The following is a 24,406-nucleotide window of genomic DNA, read 5'->3' as shown; positions in this document are numbered from 1 at the left end:
CATGCAAATGCAGCAGAGACTTTCCATTGCAAACAGCTGTGGCCAGCCCAGTGGAGGGTCTCCCCTGCAGCCACGCCGAGGGTGTTTCAGCTGCCTAATGGTGCAGGAGGGGGCTGAGCACTCAAACTCTCATCTTGCAGCCTCCTCTGGCTCCTGCTTCCCCCTGCACAGTGCTGAGGAGCCCTGTGAGAGCTGTCCTGGCCCAGCAGATTGCTCAGACAGAGCTGGCTCTGCTGTCAGCAGGACACTGCTCTGGCACGCAGCCTTCCAGCACATGGCATCTGAAATGAAACCCCACCTCTGGGAAGCTGCAGAGACAAGTGGCAAATGCATCATGATTTTCTCACCCTGATACCTTCTCCTGCAAAGTGGAGTCCTGTGGGCAAGACTTCTGAACCTCTTATTCTATAATCATTCCAATTTAAAAAAATACATTTTTTAACTTTACAGAGTGTTACAGGGATAAAGCAGAAGAGGTTCAAGCCTACCACCTACATCCTGGATGCACCAATAGGTAGCAGAGGTATTAAAGAGAAATCAAGTTTATCATCTCACTGATTGCACATGTCATAACACTAGAAAATGTTCCTAAAAAGCTGCCTGGATGACAGACTACTTTCTGAAAAACTAGGCACCACACCTGTATGAACCTGAAAGAATGTGTTTCATGTATGCCTGCTTCACAAAGCAGCATCCTGTTATTTGTTTGATGGGAGATGGCATTCCAAACAGAGGGATCATGGAGGCTGCTCTTGTGTTGATATTTACTTAACAATGTTCCAGCCACAAACACCTCCACCACACTTCAGCATGCTCTCTACAGGCCAGAAAAACACTGATGGCTGAAAGTCTTTCAGGGTTCTTTGTGGCTGTGCCCATAAAGGGAAAGGTGCACCACAAACATTCAAGGATGTCCTGAATCATTGTCCTGAAGAGTAACTGAGGAATGACAGAGAAAAAAATAGAACAAGCAGAGGGGAAGAACACCCAAGGAAACATGAGGCAATGAAAAACAGTTCTTGAGATGTATTGCAAAAGCTATATTTAAAAGCAGGAAGAAGAGGTTAGTGTAGGATGTTGTGAGGGTTAGACCTGCACAGTGATGTTCTGTGGAAGCCTTTATTGGAATTCCTGCACTCCTGCAGTGACTTCATGGATGGGACTGTGTCCCACGTGAATGTAAAAATAAATCACCCAGATAATGTTGTAACACTTCAAATATACTTAATCTTCATGAATTTTTCTCCCAGAGATTCAGAGTAGTACTTGTTCAAAAGGGAATGATTGTAGAATTTGAAATGTAAGTATTCAGAGAGGAAATTAATGTCTAATTATGAATGTTAAAAATAAAAACAGAGCTATTAATTTCAGAAGCAAATGATGAGTCCTTATGTTATGGAAAAAAATACCATCCCTCTAGAAAATATCTGAAGAGTCGATTGATATTTTTTCTATTATTTACTCAAATTACTGCCAAAATTTTCCTCTGACAAATTCTCTCATGAAACTGTTTTGTATTTTTTCATTCAGTTGTCACCTTTCAAGAAGATCTCAGGTTCAGTAATAATTAATGCAAAACTTAATGTGAGTTTATTAAACTAGAGGACTTTGGTGAAAAGCTTAGTACAACTAAGCTTCCTAACTCAAATTAAAATGGTACCATCAGGTCTCAGGCCAGATTATGAAGAATACAATTTCTCTGAAATTACACCCTTGACAGACACCTAAGTAAAAGGCAGTTTAAAACACAATGAAAAGGTCATTATCCTCATTTTTTAGGCCTGCAGTTCCCAAGGCAATGCTTAAGCATCCTTTAAAATATATGGAAAATGGGAGGGTAGAGAATGGGGGGCAGAAAGGAGGCTCAGGGCTCCCTGCTACGTTTTCCTGCAGCAACATAAGGGGAAGAGCAAAGAAACCTCTGCAGTGCCAAGGCCCAAACAGACTCATCAAACCAGGAAAGGAGGAGCTTTCATTTGGTGGAACACCAAGTGCAGGAGCCACTTCACATGCCAAGTACCACACAGAATCACAGAATATTCTGAGTTGGAAGGGATCCATCATAATCACAGTCCAGCTCCTGGCAGCACCAGCCCCAAGAGTCACATCATGGGCCTGAGAGCATTGTCCAGACACCCCTGAAGCTCTGGTAGGCTTGGTGCTGTGAGCACTTCCCTGGGGAGTCTGTCCCAGTGCTTGACCACCCTCTGGGTGAAAAACCTTTCCCTGATATCTAAACTAAGCCTCCCCTGACTCATTTCTTTGAGCACATCCAAATTTGAACGCAGGATTTTGTATGGAAGTGCTGACCCATAACTGTTGGCCAAAATGCAAGAATTTAGGCCCAGGTCCAGGTAACACTTTTCTTTTATAAAAAAAGGACACATTTTCTGTTGCTCCAGTGGATTTAGTTCAATTGCACCAAAGACAGCATTCAATTTATTATAAGCAACTGGAAAAATATGAGGAGCAATTTCTTATTCCCTCAGAGAACCTTGCCAGACTTGCAAACCTCCCTTTCCCTGGAGGGCATTCAAAATGCACCAAATAACAAAAATCCCCAAAGATGCATAATTAATGTGGTAGTTCAGCTATGACGTTGAAAAACAAGGAAAACATTGTATACTTCATTAATAAAAAGATTGTTTAAAATTGCACTTCTGAAGTTGAGACCAGAGGTCCAAATGTAAATTATACCAGAATCTGGAGTGCCAAAAGCATTATCTTTATTTTAATAATGACATCTTGTCTCCACTGCCTTCTCTGTAAAACTCCAAAATGCCAATTATCCAAGGAAGTTTACAGCTTCTAAGGTGAATTTTGCAATTCACCTGTCACTGAAGCAGCCGTGACCAGAGTGCTGCAGCAGTGCCAGAGTTAAAACCTGAACACTGAGAGGATGTCCTGCAAGCTCAGCCACAAATTACAGGAAATTTATGGTGGTTTTTAGAAGTGCAGTACAGGCCAAAGAGAAGCTCTTGGCTGTGGCTAGCATGGCAATGCAGCCTGAGCAAGTTACACAGCTGAGAGGCAGGTTCATCCCTAGAGCCTGTCCCAGTCCCACCTTGCAGCTTCACAGTTCTGGCAAGGTCACAGGATGAGTGCAGCAAGGTTCCCCAGCTGAAATGGACCATGAAGTTACCCCTGGATGCTGAAGGGACACTTTGGCAAGTGGAAGCTCTGCTCAGCCAGGCTGCTGCCCAGAGAAAGATGAGATGAGATTTTGGATATGATCAAGATTTCACTTAATCATTAAGATTTCACTTTTGCCCAGATTCTGAGGTGATGTATCTGGTCAAAACATTACCTGTTTGAGGCTGCAACAAAGAAAAATTAGTCCATGACACGCCTAGAGTTCACAGATTGCATGTTTCATATTAATGACATAATAAACATTTTCATTTTTGTACCAAAAGCAATATGTGATTTGAACTAATGTCTGCATTTCAAGTAGTTCCATGCATTAAAGCAAATAGCAAATATGTGCAAACTAACCATCCAGACTGGTGGGGGCAATAGATCTTTTTAAGAAACTCTTTTTACAAACAAGAACTTGCCTTAGCGAGGATTAAAGAAGCAAGGAAAATGAATTAATCAAAATATTTTATTTGCTCTATTATATATAAATAAATTATAACATATGTGTAAGCTATGACATTCTTTCCCTCATGTTCAACTTAAATAATTTCCTACGGACCATGAGATGGAAGAGCTCTGGAATTTACTTACAACTCTTAGCAGCAAGCCAACAAAGGAAGTGGTTACACAATAAAACATAAAAATAACATAGTTCATGGTGAAATATAGCTAAATTATATTCAGAGGCAATTCTTTGCTACTTGCTTATAAACAAGTGGTACTAATCTGAACATAGGGAAATTGCTTTCTCAATGTAAGCTGGTTTGTACCAGAGAAAGTACACTTAAGCACAAGTTGTTACATAAGCTGCTCTCCTAAGGATGACTTCAAACAGTTTCTCAGTAGAAATCTTCCTGAGAATGATACCTGAGTTTTGCTGCCCTGCTGATGGAAATCAGAGACAAATGGATCTAGCTGAAACTATCTGGAGCATAACTTTCAACCTTGGTGAACCTTCAACCTTCTCCAAAGTCTTCCTGAAAAAGTTTTTAGATTGATTTTAAGAGGCACTTATGCAAAATTGTGAAAATGTAGTGAGAATTACCTTTGGATGAAACTTTATCATCTCTGTGCAGTGCCCAGGTACTTCCTGGTATGCTTCTAAATAAGCTTACGTAGGATACCCAGGATGGGAAAGGGAGGTGAATAAAATGAGTTCCTTTAAACCTCAACCCAAATCCAGTACAGGGAGTCCTACCCCCCACCAAAGACCCTTCATCCCCATCCATGCCAGGCTGCTCTGTGCCAGCTGGGTCACTCTGCACATCTGGAAGGATTCATCCAGCTCTGGGGCAGGGCCAGCTCATCTTACTGGAGATCAAGCACCTCTAAAACTGCCTTTTTTCCCCCCTCAGAAACTAACTCCCTGCATTTCAATTCTTTGAAGTGTGAAAACATCAGACTGTGGCCACTCTGCACAGAGAGGTGAGTAATGAAGAGAGCAATGAGAAATTTATCAAAGAAAGGGGAAACACCAAAGACTCTTTGAAGCTCCTGAGGCTTACATTCATGTTTGCAAGTGGTAAGGCCCAAAGGAGTAAATGTGTAGTTTGTTTCACTTCTGAAATCACAGTATCTAACCTACAAGCACTTGGGGGAGTAGGGGATTCTCTGAACTATCCCCAGTTTAGTCCCACCAGCTGGCACATATTAAATATGATCTTAGAGCACATCTCCTCATTTAAATTCACTTGAGGGCAACACAGTTTGCACACTCTGTGAGCTAAAGCACTGTAAGTGGCAATAACTCTGAGACTTGGTGGGTGAGGTTTCTTTGGTTTTGTTGTTTGTTTTTTTTTTTTCCACAAAAGTGCACTCCTGTCAAGGTAAACCTTGTAGGAACTGATACAATAAAAAGGATCTGCAAGACAGTAGAGCAGTAATCAAAGGTAGAAAGAGAAGCAGACAGAGGAGAGGCTAAGAAAAGGGGAGACTCTCCAAAAATAATAAGCCTCATTAAAACTGGAAAACAGGGAAAAATGGAGTGCAGAGTGCTCTGGGATTTCTGCCTGCCTTTCTAATGACAGCTAAAATGAAAGCCTGGAAGTCTCAAGTCAGAGCACAGCAAAAAGAAAAGGAGAAGATGAATGTAGTGTATGCACATAGACTGCTATACCCTTAAACGCAGAAGACAAGGTGCTGAGACAAGGACAGAAAAAATGAAAATTAAATGGTGAGGATGCAAGCAGTGACTAGGAGGAGCTGGGATTCAGAGACTGAGATCAAGGCTAGCTGAAGAAAGAAGAGCAAATATTTTCAGCTGAGTGCAGGCCAAACCCTTATGTAAGGATAATGGGTAATTTGAGATCCCACAATTTTTTGATCTGCCTGCTTTGTTCTGTTCTGCTGTAGTATTGTACCTTTACATTTGCCTGTCCCCTACAGAACAAGCAATCCCATTGTAATGCCATACCTTATTTTTATGATGAAGCCAAGAGCTGAAATACAGTGACTCACCAACAGTATTTCAGCTGAGTGAACACAATGATTCTAATAACTGTCTGCTAATTAGCAGGTTTTTGAGATAAAGACAGTTGAATAGCTTGCATCCTCTGACACCCCAAATTAATAATGCTCCAGTAGCAAATAATAAAGTGGTAAAGACTGCCATTATTACTTTTTGGTACAGTACAAAATAGATTAAAATTAATCTGGCTTGTTTATCTACACAGTCTAGACCATTTCAAAATGCTGGAAAACTCTGCTTTGGCTCTAACATATGATAGCCTAGAGACCTTTATATAAATCTAAAAGAATTTCTCCTAAAGCAAGATGCAAACATTTATACTGTACAATTTTATGAATAAAATTAATTAACCAACAATTTATTACATTCTAAAAGCTTCATATGACCATAATAATCCTTGTATGCAGCCCAAATAGTATTTGGTAATTGCAGAGTGATGGAATAATGTGGATATTTTTTGATTACAGTTCATTACATAAGATAACAAGGAAGAATTTGTGTTTGAATCATAATGAAAACTTAATTGACACCACTCTTCTGAAGTATTTTCAATGACTAAATTTCAGTCTGTGTCTTAATCAGTTTTATATTAGAAAGAGATTTTAACAAGATGATGCTGTGAAAACAATATCATTGCATTATAAAACCTTTGGATCTTCTAAGTAATTAAACTCCAACCATCTTGGAAATCTGACACAAATGCAATTCTAACTTCAATATTCTTTAAGATTATACAGTTTCAAGTTTCTTTTATTTTCTGTACTACCTTTAATCAAATTTAAGCTTTTCCCTCCCTCTCCACCCCTCAAATAGTCTACAATTTATACCTGCAAGATAATTTCAGGAGGGATAAATTCTAGACTCCAGAATCATACCTTAACACAAGTTAAATCACACATTAACATGAGTTAAACTTAAGCAACAACATGAGTAATCATACAAAATGCAGTTTTTGTACTTTTCTTGGCAGTGATTCCCAAAGTCTGCTCCCTCAGGACCTTCCCTCTATCCAGCTGTGCTCTCACTGAGGCTGAGTGTGCTCAGAGCTCACTCACACAGAGGGAAATGTCCACATCAGCTCAGGCCTCTTCCAAAAAGCCATTTCTACCATGAGCTCGCATGTATTTTAGAGGCCTTTCTCAAGGCTGTACTTCACAAAATAACAGATAATCTCCCATGGAGAGAGATCCCAGGTTGTAACAGGAACAATTACAGTGCTGCCCATCACTCATATAAGACACACCTGGCTGCCCAAAGTTTTTAAGTGGCAACAGCACATTTTGAATTAAAACACCAGGAGGGAAGAACACAGAGCCAGCCCCTTGGAAAATGCTGTGCAGTTGGGATTCAGCCTGCCTAGCAACAGGCAAGGGCTACTTCACTTCCAGCTGACCTCCTCCTGACTTTTATGAGGATCCCACAGCTTGAATTAGGAGTAACTCAAAACCACCAAACAAGTTTCTATTTAAAGGTACAGCTGGCTTGTATACTAAAGGCACAGTGAAGAAAAGTGCAAACTCCAGGCTCCTGTTAAACAGCTCATTGCTGCACAAGGAAGCAAGAAATAAAGGGCAATCTGGGAAACAAAGAAATGGTTGCTTTTTCATTGCAAGACTCACTTAAATTTAATGCCCTACGTTAAAACCTGTCATAGCTGTTGGTAGGGTGATTAAAACCATGCAGCCATAAAATCTTGGTCCAGACTTCAACTGGACCCACAGTCTTGGTACAGGCTTATGCCTTACTACAGGCAAAAAGGAACATAAACTACAAACCAATGGACTACATTATGCTCATTAATAATTAAAATCTGCTGTTCACAAGGATGCTCTGAAAATTTTTCTCTGAAAAAGCTTTTTTTACTGAGCATGCAAAAAAGTAGATAGAAACCCCTTGCATTTGTGCCAATATGAAAAATAAAAATGTGCTACAGAGAAGTTGCTACCATACCCAGTTTATGGATTCCATGACAGAGACAATTTACTCAGCACCATAATCCTGTGTATGTTAAAACACCTTTCCAGACTAACCAGACCAAAGACAAGACAAGCTTACAGTACTCACTACAAGATAATACACATAAACATATAAATGTTTAAATACAAGATAATACATATAAACATATAAATACATATAAACATATGGAGTCATGATAGGAGTACATATGATTTATGTGATGCTTAGGCATATTATTTTTCATACATATACACACACATGCACATTAAATATTTTCTAGAACCAAGGAATACACTTGCAGGGAACACAAATTTAAAGTACAGCTACAAACAATCTCTATGTATGTAAATACATACTAATGGCCTAATTAACTTTATATCTGCTCAAGAATAGCCCAGCTCCTGTTTGAGTGCTGAAGAACTTCCCCTGCACTGAATAGCATGATGACAATTTTCTGTGTCCAAGCAACATCAAGAACTATGGAGAAATGCATATGTGTTTGCAATAAATTAGAGTAACATTAATTGTTTTCACCCCCAAGCATCAATTCCATTATAAGCTTGTGTACTATCTTTTCAAGAATAATAGGAGTAAACAAAGATAGTATGTATTTTAAAAATGTTTATTTCTTCCTTATTTATACATAGTTTCTTTTTCTTTTTATACAGTCATAAAAGGAAGTTTAAAACTCAAGTTTAAACACCAGGATTTCAAAACCACACATGTATTGACTTCAAAATTAGGTTCAAGCTATCTGTCACACCTTTCCCTGGAACTCTCAGAAGGCATTTTACAGTAAACTGAGCTGATAATAGACCTTCCATTTTCAGAAGAAGCAGTCCCACCTGCCCTGTGACCTTCCCCCTTCTTGTGCATAGAAGCTGTTTTGCCTTGAACTACACTATTACATCCCTAACCCTACATTGATCAGGTCAGGGAGCTAAACCAGTTCAAAAAAGTGTGAAAAAAACATCTCAGGAAGATGGAATAGGTATCAACTGATCTGAACATCATCATCTGTTAAATAGCATGTCCTCAACTTTTGGTGAGGAAAAGAGGAAGCAGTCTCCTCCTGACAGAGGAGGTTTAGATTGGATAATAGAAGAAACTTCTTCAACCAAAGGGTTGTCAGGCATTGGAACAGGATGCCCAGGGAAGTGGTGGAATCACCATCCTTGGAGGTATTTAAAAGATTTGCAGATGTGGCACTGTGGGACATGGTTTAGTGGTGGACTTGGCTCTACTGGGTTAAAGCTTAGACTCAATGATTTTAAAGTTCTTTTCCAACCTAAATGATTCTATGATTCTGTGATAAACTCTGGTTTAAGAAAGCTGCATTGAAGAGATGCATAAAAAGAGCAATAATTTCCTTAAATTTAGGTGCTTCCTCAAAGCAGAATGGGACTGGATGAGCAACCAGAAGATTGACACAAAAGGGTTAAAAATTTGTCTCCAGGGTTGAGGGAGAGAGTAGGATCATTTCTTTGCTCAACAGCTAACCACAAAACCATCTTAACTGCATTATGAAAGCATAAACATAGAGGTCATAGAAGAAAAGACAGCAGTCTCTCTCCTGCTTACAACACATCCCAACAGAATTTCACATTCCATACTCTGGCTTATTTCCTAAGCCTCTGACAGACTCACAGGAGAGAGACATCCTAAAAAGTAACTCTGGTTGTTATTGCCAGATCTTGATTTCTCCAGCCCAGTCACATGTTGCAAGGAGTGATGGCAAGACTGGGTGAAATGTTGCACTCACACAAGCTTCTTTATGTGCAGACAGAGTGCGAATAATCCTTGAAGTATGATAGTTGTAGAAAAACACTTTGCCATCTGAACTTCCTGTCACCAAAAGTGTTCCATCTGGAGAAAATTCACAGCCCACTGCAAATCCTTCCACCTGTGAAAAACAATAACAGAGTAACTCTTGATGCTGATTAGAAAAGTTCATTGTGAAAATTAATAGAGTACAAAACCTGCATGTCTTTAAAAAAATATACACTAAAGAATTCTCCAGGTCTTTACTAAGACACAGCTATAGCAAAAACTTTTTTAATCAAGACATTAAGCATTCATAAAGCCTTCTAATAACTATTTCATTCAGAGTGCATTTGATTCAAAATAGACTGGCACATGGGAAAGCAAATGAAGCCAATTAATATCTATCACTGATTTATAATAAAACACTATAAGCAGACATATTAAAAAGTAGAGGTGCTTTACTATCAATCATCCTTTTAAACTTAAATACTGTTTAAGCTCCTGGTGGAGTAGGATACCTTGTGTCCTTCGTATCTTTTCTTTTTATTGATTCTGTAGGGTCGCTGGGCAGAAAACAGAGCCAGGTAGTTCCCGTTGGTCTGAGCAACAAACACAGACTCCCTTGGGTGCAGGCTCAGGCTTGGGCAAGTGTAACGTTCCTGAAAAGGATTTTAAAGGAAGTTTTGTTTTATCAAACAGATTAGTTCAAATAAATCAAGTTATCTCTTGACATATTTGAGAGCCCATGAAGGACAAAGTAAGGACAAGTCATCTCCATTAATATATTATATAAAGATACTTAAATCACTACAAACCTTATATCAGGACAAAGGCTAAATCAAACCTCTACCTTGTTTTCCTAGATATTGACCAAAATCCCCTATCCATCTGAGCCATAATTATACTGCAGAACAGCTGCAGAAAGGTAATTCCAACCAGATGGCTCTCCATCATCAGCTTTTGCCCAAGGAAACCCAAAGTTCGGATGTCGAAGTGAATCATCTTCTCCCATACCCCTTCCCCCACAACCATACTGTGCTTTCCATGTTACTTTGTACAGTTCTCAAATCCTCCATCCTTCCAATTCTGGCCAGACTGACAGGAACAGAAAACATCTGATTGAAACAGACACCTTTCCCCATCCCACTCTTATAAAAAAGAAGAAGAAAAAAATAAAGGATCTTTATTAGCCTCCTCATGACAGTGATGTGGGCTGCTGCTGGCTGCAAGCTCATAAATATCTGCAGTAATTAGTAAGACTTGGCTTTACCATACAGTTCCTATTTAAGACTGAATTAAGATTATTTTCAAAACTCTGCAAGGTGACTCCCTCAGAAATCAACTGCTCTCACAAGGCTTCCACCAGGTCCAAAACACTTCTAATTCCAGCCTGACCTAAAGATTGCTGAGTTTTGATGCAATGAGAGCTTTGGCTGTAGGATCCATCTGCATGTGAAGAACACCAGGATAACAGTGAACTATTGGACACCATGGGCTGTGTGGTAGAGCAGGAAGAACATCAGATTGGTTTTGTTTTGTGATTTGGAAGTGAAGGACTGGGAAGGAAATTCTGGGTACTGTAAAGTATTGGGCACAGTGAAACTGTGTGTTTCTGCAGAGAAATTGGGTCTGGAAGTGCAGGACTAGAAAGCACAACACAAGCTGCAGGAGCATGTTGCTGTCATGCTGGGTATGTTGTAGTGATGGGTTATTTTAGAGCTGTTAACTATTCATTGGTTAATGCAGGCAAGCAATACAACAAATCCTGTTGAGATCTAATCTGCTTGGAGAGTTGTGGGTTTCACTCCCACTTCAAAGGTTTCAAAGGTGAAATTCAGAAAAGTGAAGCAGAGCTTGCTAAGTCATCACCACATTTTGTTTATTCACAGTGCAGAAAGGTAGGGGTGGAGGGGGAGAAAGTCCATTTCAGAGATGCTGTAGTCATGTTTGTTTGTTTCTCCTTGATGCTGAATCTTTCTGGTCTGTAATTTATATATTCACAGTTCTTTCTTTTTTCCTTTCCTATTGTCTATCCAAGGTATTGATAGACCCAGTAGAGTACAAAGACACAATTCAGGAAATGAAACACTAAAAAAACCCCATTAAACCATCAACTATGTGCTCTTGTCAGCGGAGTACTGTTCATTTCAGCCAAAAAGCATCTATATACAATCCAATCATATTATATTACATAGGATATTAGACTTGGGTTTTCAAAAAAGACCCAGAGAGTTGAAATTTTCTATTAACTGCCTTGGTAATCTCCTTTGAAGCTGTCAGCCTTTCTAGACAATTTAGTCCATTAAATGTCTTGCTTGGTTAGATGACTGAGAAATACTGCACCTGCACTGATAAATGCAAATTTTGCCTCTGTGATTAGTCTGTATTAGGTATCTATATGCACATATCAGGTTGCTATTACTTTGTGAATATTAAACTCCATTTGTCAATAGCCCTCAGAGCAGCTGATGACAAATGTTTGAAAAAGTGTGGGAAAAGAAACATTGCACTACAGCAGCTACTGCCATGCACCACTGGCAAACCACAATGACACTGCAGAGTCCTTGCCTAAATATAGCTTAGACGTCAATGAATTAGCACTGATATGTAAATATTTTAAACACAAGGAGACCTCTCAGTCTTCAAGGTTATTTTTTAATAACAACTAAGTGTTAATTGTGAAAACAAAGAAAGTCATCAACTTACATGAAAGGCATCTTCTACATCACAAGACCTTATTGAAAATCAAATGCTTTTCTTGCTCCACTGACAAGTATGAAATATTAAATCGTGACCCCAACAACAGCAGTTGATCTTACATGAAAGATCTGATTGGAGATCTTTGCAGCACTCTGGAAGTCCCACACAACAATGGTGCGATCGGCCGAGTCCCGGCTCACGGCGTCCGTGCTGGTAAGAAATTCTCTTCCTTCAGGAAGGAAGAGGATATCCAAAGTCTGTTGTACTGCAGCTTTGTACACTCTCAACACCTAGTGGACAAAAGAGTTTGTTATTTTTTTGGCAGATTAGGACATGACAACCTATGTTTTCTCTCTTTGTATAAATAATTATCTCCATTAAATTATCTATTATTTTTAAACATCAAAAGGTAACTTGCTGTCATTACAGTACAAGAGTTCTATTGTCACTATACTGCAAGGGTTCCATATTGCTGGAGTTTTGTACCTCCTTGATGTTTCGTGTAGGCAGCTCCTCCAGGCACTGACTCCTCCTTGTCCTCACAGCAGCCAACTGATTCCAGTTCCCCTAAACCACCCAATCCATTCTTTTATAACACTCTTCTAATTGGCTACAGCTGTGACCTGTTAACACCAGGCCTGTTCCTAATCCTTACTAATTAACCCAGCTGCAACTCTTTAGGGGGTAAGATTACTTTCTACACTTCCTTTATTTACTTATATTCTATCTCCCTACAGTAACTCATTTTAAAATGTTGACATACTAGTGTTCTTCAATAGCTTGGGCAATGAATATAAAGAATCAATATACAGGAAAATTAAATTATATATTTTTAAAAGCATCAGTTTGTACAATTTCTAAGTTATATTTATATATACATAAGAGTCTGTTGTAAATTACCAAGGAATTAGAGTAAGATCCAGAAAGAGCTTCAGACAACACAATGTGAAGCTGGGTCTACACAAACTCCCTTTAATATTATGAAATCTTCTGGATTCCCTAGAAGGGACAAAAGAATCCTTGGCAGCAAGTTGTCACTCAGTGAGCCAGGGTTAAAATGAAGGACTCAGGGAGTTTGGGGTGTCCAAACTGGCAACCCTAAACACATCATTGCAACCCCTGGGGACAAGCCAGGCCAACCAGAGCAGCAGCAAATGTTCCTTAGCTGCCTCCCAAGATGAAAACCAGCAGAGCAACCACCTCAGGTGTCTGCACACCAACACACACAGCCTGGGAGCAGCCAGGAGGAGCTGGAGCTCTGGGCCCAGCCAGAAAGTGAAAGGCACCTGAGGATCTTCATGGACAACAAGCTCAACATGAGTGAATAGCAAAGAAATCCAGCTGGGTGCTGGGGCACACCAACAAGGGCATCACTAGCAGAGATTGTCATTGTCCCACTCTCATCAGCTCTTTTAAAGTCACACCTGGCACATTGTGTTCAATATTGCCCATCCTATACAAAAGACATGGGGACCGGCTGAAGAGAGACCAGAGAAGGGCAGTGAAGATGCTCAAAAGATTGGGAAGCTGCTACATAAGGAAAAGTAGAAAGACCTTGAGCTTGCTCAGCCTTGAGAAAAAAAGGTTAGGGGAGACCAAGTCCCAGTATTTAAAGGATGGCTGCAAAGATGATGGAAACTCCCTTCCTACAAAGAGTTATGTGGAAAAGAGGAGGGGTAATTGGTGCAAGTTTCACCTGGGGAGATTTTGATTGTACACAAAAAGTGGGTTAGATCCATGCAGAAATGGGTATCAGCCACAGGATTCTGAATATTTTAACAGCCTGTAAGCTGGATCTTTAAAAGTAAGATATTTTAAAGTATTCTAAGGAACACATGAACAATTTGAATGTCCTTTCTTTCCATCTTTCTTCATGAAATTCTGTATCTATGTTGTCTAATTTGAATTTTGCAAATCAATACTTTTGCTTTCTTTTTTCTCTGATTGCCTCCAGTGAAGAGAAACTTCAAGGCAAGTGGCCAGATCAAAGCAAAACATCTCTCTGAATATGGTGATCCTTGAAACTAGGACATGGGAAGACTCCTAGTTATTAATATCTGAATCTCTCTCTCTCCAAGATAGCTAAAAACATAGCTGCCTGCACTTCCAAAGTGTATTCAGAGGTTAGTCCTTCTTCTAATGTCACTAGAATACCAATAGAGTGGAGAGAGTGCTTGAATAATTATCCTGGAATGACTTCCAACTTTGTGAGGCATTTCAGTGCCTACCTGATACCCCTTTACATACCTAGTGACTACTGACTTCAGGGCCCAGACCATTTGCAAATACATTTTTTTAAATAACCACCAAACAATTTCCACGTGTCACAGTGAAATATCCTAAATTATACCCCTATTTTACACTTTCACCAATAAAAGAAAAATCATGTCAAGTACCAAACACAGCATGAGAACTTCTTGATTTCCTGCCTCAAACTCTAAAACCTATGGCTGTTGGGGAAATGTTCAGAAAGCTGATCCTGCATTAGGGTGGATCTACTCGTGGATGTACTGAGGTCCCTTCCAGCTCTGCTTCCTATGATCTCAGCATGTAGAAGGATGGCAGCACAGCTGCTCCAGTTGCTTTTCACAGGTTTTGTGAAATACACAGTTTAGACACATCATGTTTGCATTTGATGAAGAACCTTAGCCATGCAAGCACCCTACACACCCTGTAATAACAGCAACAAGATGCAAACCTGCACACTCAAAAACTTGCACATTTCTCAGCAATCTGTCTGCTTTTTTAAGATAGTGAATGTACAAATGTGCTTCTTGCTCTCATCAGATTTTACAGCCTCAGAATCTGCATAATATACAAAGCAATTAAACTTTGCAAAGCCAAAAGGGATATTTCCATATTTATATCCTCTACTTTCTCTATGGAGAAATCACCATGCATACTTCTTCACAGAGTTATAAAAGGAAGTCTATAGTTCATTAGTAAAGTAGAAAATGAAGCTATTTTGTAGAAGCAAAAATGAAAAATAAAACCCCAAACTGAAAAAAAAACCCACAAAATATAATAGCTGCCTGGAATGAGATATGGAATATGAGATATGAGATATGAGATACAGGAACCTGACAGCCGTAGGAGCTGCAGGAGAAGAATGAAGTCAGATTGAGGGGAGTGGACACAAAAGGCAGAACCACCCTGACAGACTGAGGAGGCAGCTCCTTAGCAGCAGGAACCTTCTCAGAAGTGACAAGTCCAACCAGAGAGTCAGCAGGAGCAAGAGCATGGAGCAGCACAAGTGTAAAAACAGGGACCAAGAGCCAGAAACAAAGGCCAGTTAGTGCTGGGAGATGAAGAACAACAAAACAGAACGATAAATGACAACAAACTTCCAAATGGATATTCACGGTAGTGATTTTTAATATTTTCTTATTTTAAAGGTGAAAATCACAGACATATCGTTTACATCTTCATCATCTAAAAAAAGTCCCAAACTTGTGAAATGTGGGTACATATCCAGCCATATGTTGTGTCCAGCATTGTAAAGGGTTTAGGCTTTGGATTTGCTTTTAACAGTTTTTGGAGCAACAGACACCTCTTGGTACAGAAAAAGAAGATACTGTGAAGTTTTGGTAATGTGCAAATACTTTAAATGTTTGCTGAAAACCTATTGGGCTCTTACAAAAACTGCTACTATCAATTTAAACCTTCACCACTAATCATTAAACAATATTTGTTTGTCTGTTATTTAATGGAATATTTAACTAAATTACCTGTGTACCTTACCTTTGCAACAGGAAACTGCCTATCAAAATAAGCACAAAATACCTTCATTTTCTATATGTTTGTTATATACCTCAGAAAAACTATGCTATTTTATCTTCAAACTACACAGTAGGAACTGACTTAGGGAACAGTAAATTAACACTTTGAATAGCAACTGGGAACTTGATATACATAGTATTTCAATTGCCCCATGAAGACAGCTTTCAAAAATAACTAATTGCAACATCCCTGCTCAGAAAAGTACTCATAATTAAACCTGCTTTGTTCTACCTTAGGCAATTAATTCATGACATGCCTGAGGAACTTGTCTGGGGAAAGCACAGGTTTGCCTACCCTGCTGGCTTTAGTTTGTTAATAACAACTTCTGCTCTTTTCCTACTTGCAGATTTATCACCTACCAGCACTGGAAAACCACAGTTCACTTCTTCAATCTAAGAATTTTATGGACATAAAGTAGTTCATTTCAAACAAAAGCCTAATCATTTCTGGTGTCAACACAATCCAATAACAAAACTTCTTCAATAAGGCAGGAGCTCATGGCTGCAGGAATTCGAAAAGAAAGGTAATTTAAGCAAATTAAATCAGCTTCAAAGAGATTCTTATGGTTCTGGTGGTTTGAAAAGCAAGCTGTGATGCTGAATTCAAGGCATATATTTCAGATGGGTGTTCTGTAATACTTCTCTCCATTAAGCACATACCATGCACATACTGGCATTCTGACAAGAAATCTCAAAGCCTCCACATGAGCAATCCAGAAGCTGCTATTTGCCCCAAGCCTGTGCTGGCCACTTGTATGCTGTGTGCAATGCACTTTACAAAAAGCACCTCAAATTTTATGCTAGTGATAAGAAAGAAATGTGCTTTTATATCCATAGTCCTGTGCCATCAGGAGAGGAGGTGTCAAAGCAAATCTAACAGGACTACTGGCAATATGGCTGGTCATCAGAAAAACCCTTTTCACTGAGATCCATGGCTTCCAACCTGTAAAATTTGGCATATTTTTTCTTTCTTTTCTTGTCATATCTTTTTAGATTGTGTGATTTGGCATGGACCTGCCTCTTCCTACTGACATGCTGGGTAATTAGTTCAATGGGAGACTGATTAAATTTCCCCTGTGAAACAGTACTACACCATCAACAGTAACAAAAAGTACATTTTAACTTAAAGAAAAGCTTACCCTCTCACAAAATAGAAGGGGCTTTTATCTATTGTAGTGCAAACCATTTGTGTCAATCTATTGTATTTCTCTTCATGCAGTTAAAAACACTACTTTTCTTTACTCTTTAATTTTTTTCCCATTTGTAACTGCTCTGTTTTCAGAAATAAAGCTCAACATTATCAACAGATCTTGAGAATAATTAAAAGGAAAGAAGTACTTTTTAAGATGAAGAAGTGGTTAACTTTAATCTGATATTAATCTCTAAGATTTCAGATTTGAACAATGTACATTGCCTTTTTTAAAGTCAATTTTAGATCACTTGAAAAGACACAAGAATCTTGTGATGGAAATCATCAATCATTTATAAGAAAAAAAATCATTTTCCCATCATATTGTTTTATTTAAACTTATCTCCCCATCTCAAATAGGATAAGAAGTGAAATCCACATATAAGAAAGATACGGAATGGCTTTTTGTGAGGAACTCATAGAAAGTTTTTAGTACAAAAACATGGAATTCTTAGTACAGAAATTAGATGACTGAGGGGAATCTGAAAGAATTGCAAATAAAGTCTGAGCAGCATGGAGAAGGAGAGTGGTTTCCTCCATTATAAGACTTTAGACAGTAAATGAGCAGAAGGCAGCTTCAAAATGCACAGAACGAGATGCTTCTTCAAACACTACATATTTAAACTGAGTTCCTTGCTAAAGGAAATTGCAGATGTAAAAAGATTAAGAAAACCAATTCCAGAGTGTGAAAACTCAAAGTGATCCAAGAAGGACAAAGAGGCAGGAATCCCCCAGACTGTAAGTTAGAGAGGCCTAGGTAACCATTGCTGGGAATTGTGACAAAGATGTTTGCTGTGCTTTTCTATTCTTCCTCTTCCAAAGTGTATTGGTCACTGCTGGGGCTGTAAAACATGCCTAGAAATGGACTGAAACTGGAACAGCCATTCCCTGACAGCCTCTAACATGAACACTCCCACTCCAAAAGAAGGAATGCTTCATTCCTGGCTCATTTCAGTCCCTCTGGAGCACAGGAGTGATGTCCTGCACTGACAGGTGTGGGATTTTCATCTGCAATGCCACCAAATGAGGCTCCCAAATAAACACAGCAGACTGCTCACCTGTGCCACAGACACATAACACGTGCCTTCCTCAGAAAGGACCCTGAATGTTAACAATTAAAATCAAATGTCACTGTGCAAGTGCAAATATACCCCCACCACATTTCTTTGAACATTTGACCATGGATTCAAGAAGGATTTCTCTGAGAAGAATAACTTGAGTTTTCTAAAGCACTGCATAAATCATCTTATTTTAATTACCTTGTTCTTCCTAATACCACCAGTACATGACAATGTATTGGCTGTTTCTATAGAAACCAGAAGTGCAAGCAGCTCCACCAGCTTCTACAGCCTTTTCTCATATTTATATGCTATCCAGAGACAAATTCATTAGGGTCTCCTAAATACATGCTACTTAAAATGACTGCATCTCATCTGAAAGAAATTGCAATAGAATGTTTCCAAGGAAACAAATGCAGTGCATTTGCACCTATTAATTTTTTTAACTGTGCTTTAACAGCTTGGGCTTATCTCTTTATAAACTCAAGTATGGAGAAATAGCTCACCAATATAAAAAGCATCTCTTCAATTTTTTTCTTTTTAAGCATAAAGTTGTAGATGATAGTTGCAATTTTGTAGCTAAGTATTGTTCAGAGTAATAAAGATGGGGGAGGATAAAAAACCTGTTGTTGCTCTGCCTTGAACTTTGCTGTTAATAAAAATTTTACAGTTTGTTTCAAGGCATTTTAAAAGCTTCAAATAGGAGCTTCCATCATTTTTTGCTAGTTAATTTGTTCTATATCTTATAAGATCTCAAGTTTTAAAATGGGAAATTCTGTGTAAATCTTCAAATCTATATTTTCCTTAAATTTGCCTTGACTTTTCACTAATCTTTTTTCAAACTTTCCATGACAAAATTTTGTTATTAATCCCAAATGGTTGAACCTTTCTACTTCTTTGTATCCTTTCAATTTCTAGTAAGTTGTTGCCATTTTTCCTGTGTAATATTCTATTGCTTTTTTTTAATTGATTGTGCTAGCACAAGACTTTCTGCAACAAACATTTTCCAAAATTAAAATAACATATTTTGTCTCCATTTAGTGTAATGCCTGAAGCACTTCATTAAATTCCTCCAAGCCAGTTTCCTTTTTTGAGACATCCCTTTTTGCTACTTTTCTCATTATACAGTACCTAGGTTAATTCCTGCCTTCCCCAGCTTCTCTTATTACTCTATTCAAGTCCAACATCATAAAGGGACATCAAGTAAACTTCACACAATCAACCTTCCCTTAAATAATACAATATTTTAAAACATATTTTATTTTTACATTTGTAACTAATCTTTTCTTCAAAGTCTGCTCTGTGGCTGTCCAGTCATATTTTACTGGGTCTCCTCTACCTGATGCCCCTCCTCTCTTTCCCTCCTTGTTTAACATAATCAGTGGATTTGCATTTATGGAGGTCTAAGAGCTTCAAATAATGCTTTAGGATCAGAGCCATAGCCCTGTCACCTTCCACTTATTCCCTCTGCAGATTAGGTGTGGTGCTTCATCAGGACTTGCTGTTCTGGCAGTGATCACAAATAGCTCTGGCCAAAGCTCCAACAAACCTCACCAGCTCGTGACACTGGGCACGTGAGCATCAACAGACAAGAGATCAGAGAGAAACTTTATCCAACAGCTGGGTAAATTATTCCTCTAGTTTTAATAAAGTCCAAAAAAATGTTGTTAGTGATCTCCACTCACCAAGTTCCCCCACATTTCTGTATGGACACAGTAAGGAACCAGTTCCTGAATGCTTACAAATATTAAGTTGCATTAAAGCAGAATATAAATAAAAGGTAAAATATGCACATGTGAAAAATAATTAAATGGATACATTTAGAAACTTTAATGGGTACATTCAGATGTAAGCTTTGACTGCTGTACATCCTTTCACCAGAGCTATGCAAACCTTGCTGACACATGTAAATACATTGTTCAATGCAGTTTGACCATTCACCATATAATGAACTTCAGCTCCTTTAAAAGTATTACCAGTTTTAAACAGCTACAGTAGTAGTCTTTCTCTGATAGTACATCTGTGTAAGCTTAGAAACCTAAATTAAAAAGCAAAAGAACCCATCTGTAGTCATATTTACATTAATGAACCCAATAAAGTCCTTATTTCTGGGTTAAAGGATATAAGTCTTAATCTTTTCTTCTCTTTGGTATTTCAACGAATACTAAAATTTCAGGTAGAATAATTGATTGGAATAGATACTGTATCCTGTCTGAAAATCTAATGTAGATCAGCCAAAACAAAGGGTGACTGTGGCTGGCTTATGCTGAACATCTTATGAAATTCTTCCACGGCTCAGAGGAAGGAAATACTTCTAAAATACATAACTACTTTAAGGTCTTGGGGTTATTGCACACTTCTTTTTGCAGGGTTTTATGGGGTTTATCTAAGTTCAGCTCCAAGGTCCAAAGGTCCCATGGGGCTGTTCAATATGATGCTCCCTCCTTGGTTGACATTGCAGATTGTTTTAGTTTTTAAAACACAGCACCTCACTTCCAGGTTTTCTGGTCTTTTCATAAAACCTCTATAAACATTCTCCAAATTTTTCATAAGTTTAATCAATCTGTTATACAATAATAAAAAATCTCCAGAATAATCTCTTTACCAGAGAGACAAAACTGGGTTTAACACAAACAGAAAGAAATACCACTATAATAAATCTCCACAGGCTATTCAGCTGCCTCTTCTATTTTTTTTTTTCAGGCTTTGATTACTTGTGTCTCTAATTTTGAGATGCTGTATACTTTACATTTCACTGAGAGGTTAATAAGCTGTCCCATCCATTCATTTATCTGAAGTATATTGTTTAGCTCTATCTTAAAGATTTAAACTGCCTTATTGTTCTTTCATTCTTTGTCTTGCTTAATACCCAATGCTACCTTTGAAATTATTTTGCCTATTTGCTCAACAGAACAGGAATAGCAATAAGCATCTTTCAACATTCCCCATTTTTTGTTCTTTTTTTTTTTAATGTCTGCCTCTCTAATTAATGGCCTACTGCACGTTTCTGTAATGGTTTAAACCCAGCCAGCAACTAAGCACCACACAGCCACTCACCCACTTCCCCTGTGCCATGAGAGAACTGTCAAACTGAATTGAAAAGATTCTTTTATACACATCAGCAAGGCTTACATTGTGTAAAGCAGGGATGCTATTAGCTCCCCTAAAATTTTTCAGTGTTTCAGTAGCTGAAAGGATGCCTCAAACCAACTTGACACATTTTCTCTGGGACTTGCAAATCCAATTGTTGTACCACATTCAAATCATGAATATGAGTAATTAATGCTCACAAATTCATGGTCCTGGTCAGAAGCATTAACTTTTAAAAATACCAATATGAGCTATTCTATGTCATTTTCCATCAGCAGAAAGCATTCAATGTGGCACACTGCCATAAAGCAGCTCATTTAGACCACTGCATGTATGTGTAATTGGACAACATTTTTGCAATTTCTCATTCTGTCTCTTTCTGTTATGCTTAATGTTTTGCTCTAAATTTCCAGGAAAAAATCTCCTTATTTCCTGATAAAATAATAATTTTCCCTCACAGTTAATTTTAAGTTGTGCAAGAGGATAGCTTGTTAAAACAGAGGAGTATATCCTAAAGAATGACCCCTGAAACTGAATTACCAGGACATGCTGAAATTGAGTTTTCAGTGTGCGATGAATAACAACATTCATTTGTTCATTTGTGCCTGATTTAGGGTGTTCTCTCTATTGACAAAATATGCTGCAAAGCCTGAAAAAGCTATCAGGAGTGTGATGATAGGAACAAAAAGAATCATTGGTTCACCCACACATCATTCCAAACTGAATGACAGATTAACACTCTTGAAAAGAACAGGCAAAACAGGAAAATCTTGTAATTAATTAGGATGAAAGAACTTGGAAGATAGAAAGGTTATTTATGTCAAAATTGAAACAAAAGTGGCATGAGGTCTCAGACATCTATTTCAGTTAAGAGAAAATGGCACTTATTAGAACAGGACAAATTTCAAAATATTGGCTAAGACACTGTCCAGTTTTAACTATGGCTATAACAGTGTAAAATGGAAAAGATATGTGAATAAGGACAGCAATATAAACTGAAAGCAGGAATACCTGAAGAATCCATTGAAAACCCCCAAAACTAGGAAGTGGCAGACATGACACATTGATGACACTGATAATTCATGCCTAACCAATATTTCCTTCAATACCCAAGAGTTTGAAATGTAACTACAATATTTTGCAGTAATGATGCACAGGTGATACTAAGCTCCACCTCAGATGTTTGCTGCTCCTCCTTACTGCCTCCTTTTTTGGGTGCTACCCCTCTCTGTTTGCCTGGTCCCTGTTGCAGCTACACTGTTCATTGGTGAAGGACATGCTTCTTCTCTCCCACCAGTTTTCAGGAACAGTTTCACTGAGAACACTTTCCAGTCCACAGAGATGCACATGTTTCTGTAGGAGGCACCTTCTGCAGAAGATCAGGCTGAGGTGGCTGGCAATGTTTGGCAATCACAGTCTGGGATGCTGGTGGTGCTTTGATGGCTCTATCCAGGTCAAGCATCGCATGCTCCTCTTCAAAAGGAACTGCTTTCTGAATCTACCTTTATGCAGGACTGATCTTTAATCAGGTTTGCCAGAAACATCAACTGACAGTTTGGCTCTGGTTAAACTGAGGTGTCATCAGAACTTAAAACCTAAAAGGAAGGAGCTGCTTTAAGAGACAAACACATTTATTGTCATCATCATCTGGAATACAGTACTGTTTGATACCTTGTCTGGTACCAAGGGAAAGCACTACTGAAACTCTGACAATTCACAAGAGGGGGGAAAGGGCCAAGAACAGCATTCTTCAAGCCATTTGTCTTGGTGACACTGTAACACTGTTCAAAGATAAAACTACTGCAGATTGGCAGAGATACTGACAACAGAAGAGTAGCAGACTCAGGAGACAACTCAAAACCAATCTATCTAGCACAAGCACTAACATCTGTTCTCTAGCCCCTTAGCTCTACTTGAGCTAATGCCAATTTTGCAGTCTTCAGATCTTGTCATCAAAATCACTGGTATCAGAATTGCTGAAAAAAAGTTTCACTCAAGTATAAGTCTTGGATTATAAATACCTATTGTAAACAAATCTTCTATCTCCTTGAAACTGAAGTGCCTTCTCCATTATCAGTATTTGAGATTGTGTCCTACCACCTGTGAAATATTTCTAACATATTCCTCCACAATCATACACAACAGGAGAACCGCCCTGACAGGCACATTTTGCAACATGTGACTCCAGGCATTTGTTACTGTAGAACAGAATCAGTTATCATTTTCCATCTGAAAAGACTGGGCACTCTAGACACACACAAGCTGAAGGCATTGCCAGTTTTGGCATGACCATGCTCATCAATCACAATTGACTTCAAATCTAGAGAAAAATCATCTTCACAGATTCTCATAGATGGTTGCTCAAAGATGGGCACAGGTGCAAAATCCATCATAAAGAAATGGCATGGGGTGAAAGAATGTCTCTGGCTTTATACACAGCCAGACTATCACTTGACTTTTGTATAACTACAGTATCATTTCCAGAAAAGATTATTGGACCAAGTCAGAAAATCTCTGAAAGAATGTTTTGCCACCTACATCTGCCATCTTCTGCTTGACTACAAAGACCTCAAATTTGACATAATAATCAACAATATTTAAGCCTTAAAAAGGTGACACCCATTTAGTTCCTGAAGCACCTTTAAAGGCAGCTCAGCATACCATGACAACAGTGGGTTCTCTATGTTAAAAAGGACATTGAAGGATTCAATTACAGACTGCACCTCCTCCCCACAATTAAAGTTCTACTGAGAGAATCTCAAGAAAGAAAAACTGTATTTGCTGTGTCATTTCCATGCTATGAAACCACTGATCCTTCTCTTCAGGAGCAAAGACTTCTATTAGTCCTTCTTCTTCAGTTCCCTGCCAGGAGGAACAGTGAAAATGGAAAATCTAATTTCCTTTTTTTAAAAATTTACAAAAGTATTTTTTATTACATACATTTATATTTTTGCAATTTAAAACTAGAACCATCTCCCTTCACAGACCTATGCTTTGAGAACCTCTTCACATCCCTATGAAGGAAAACTAGACATCATACAAGTATGATGGATGCAATGAATCCCATCCACTTTTACAAAGGTTTTCATACTAACACTGTAACTCTGAAACTCACAGTAATTTTATTTTCAGAGTAGCCTCAGATGTGGCAGTCTCAATATGTATTTACTAATGTTTTTCTTTTAAGAACTTATTCATGTGGTAGAGATCCTACATAATTAAATGTGTTCCTCAAACATCAGTGACAAATGCAACTGCAGCACAG

At 38.5% G+C, this 24,406-nt stretch overlaps 1 protein-coding gene across 1 annotated transcript in view; it reads right to left on the bottom strand.

Annotated features, from left to right (window-relative positions):
* Window positions 1-8,195: 8,195 nt before the first annotated feature.
* Window positions 8,196-24,406, bottom strand: part of WDR25 (WD repeat domain 25) — a 60,448-nt gene continuing 44,237 nt past the window's right edge. Inside the window, exons 5-7 of the mRNA XM_058027118.1 lie at window positions 12,145-12,315; window positions 9,844-9,984; window positions 8,196-9,464 (exon numbers count right to left, since the gene is read on the bottom strand). Coding sequence (XP_057883101.1) covers window positions 9,243-9,464; window positions 9,844-9,984; window positions 12,145-12,315 — 534 coding nt within the window. The 3' untranslated portion in view covers window positions 8,196-9,242. The remainder of the gene's footprint in view (window positions 9,465-9,843; window positions 9,985-12,144; window positions 12,316-24,406) is intronic.

The sequence above is a fragment of the Melospiza georgiana genome, chromosome 6 (assembly GCF_028018845.1).
Source record: "Melospiza georgiana isolate bMelGeo1 chromosome 6, bMelGeo1.pri, whole genome shotgun sequence".
In the NCBI taxonomy this organism is placed as follows: Eukaryota; Metazoa; Chordata; class Aves; order Passeriformes; family Passerellidae; genus Melospiza; species Melospiza georgiana.
This window is presented reverse-complemented; position numbering and strand designations above follow the sequence as displayed.